Below are 548 nucleotides of genomic sequence, written 5' to 3' on the forward strand. Positions count from 1 at the left end.
GGCTTTTCACCTGTGTGAATCATCATGTGCCGAGTTAAATCCCGTTTTTCACTAAAACTTTTTCCACAGGTCACACATGAAAATGGCTTTTCACCTGTGTGAATCATTATATGGCTAGCTAAATACCGTTTTCGACTAAAAAATTTTCCACAGGTCACACATGAAAATTGCTTTTCACCGGTGTGAATAATCATGTGACGAGTTAAATTCCGWTWATGAATAAAACGTTTTCCACAGTTCCCACATAAAAATGGTTTTTCCCCAGTGTGAATCATCATGTGCTTAGTTAAACTCTGCTTTTGACTAAAACTTTTTCCACAGGTCACACATGAAAACGGCTTTTCACCAGTGTGAATAATCAGGTGCTGAGTTAAATTCCATTTTTGACTAAAACTTTTTCCACAGTTCCCACATGAAAACGGTTTTTCACCAGTGTGAATCATCATGTGCTGAGATAAACCTTGTTTTTGACTAAAACTTTTTCCACAGTTATCACATTCAAACGGTTTTTCACCAGTGTGAATCATCATGTGCTGAGTTAAACTCTG

At 37.0% G+C, this 548-nt stretch overlaps 2 protein-coding genes across 2 annotated transcripts in view; both read right to left on the minus strand.

Annotated features, from left to right (window-relative positions):
* Positions 1 to 527, minus strand: part of LOC108166692 (gastrula zinc finger protein XlCGF8.2DB-like) — a 12589-nt gene extending 12062 nt beyond the window's left edge. The window contains exon 1 of the mRNA XM_017307354.1: positions 14 to 527. Within this exon, the coding sequence (XP_017162843.1) occupies positions 14 to 527 (514 nt within the window). The remainder of the gene's footprint in view (positions 1 to 13) is intronic.
* An 11-nt stretch (positions 528 to 538) lies between these two features.
* LOC108166693 (zinc finger protein 568-like) overlaps positions 539 to 548 on the minus strand; it is an 8640-nt gene continuing 8630 nt past the window's right edge. Inside the window, exon 3 of the mRNA XM_017307355.1 lies at positions 539 to 543. Coding sequence (XP_017162844.1) covers positions 539 to 543 — 5 coding nt within the window. The remainder of the gene's footprint in view (positions 544 to 548) is intronic.

This window comes from Poecilia reticulata, linkage group LG11 (genome assembly GCF_000633615.1).
Source record: "Poecilia reticulata strain Guanapo linkage group LG11, Guppy_female_1.0+MT, whole genome shotgun sequence".
In the NCBI taxonomy this organism is placed as follows: domain Eukaryota; kingdom Metazoa; phylum Chordata; class Actinopteri; order Cyprinodontiformes; family Poeciliidae; genus Poecilia; species Poecilia reticulata.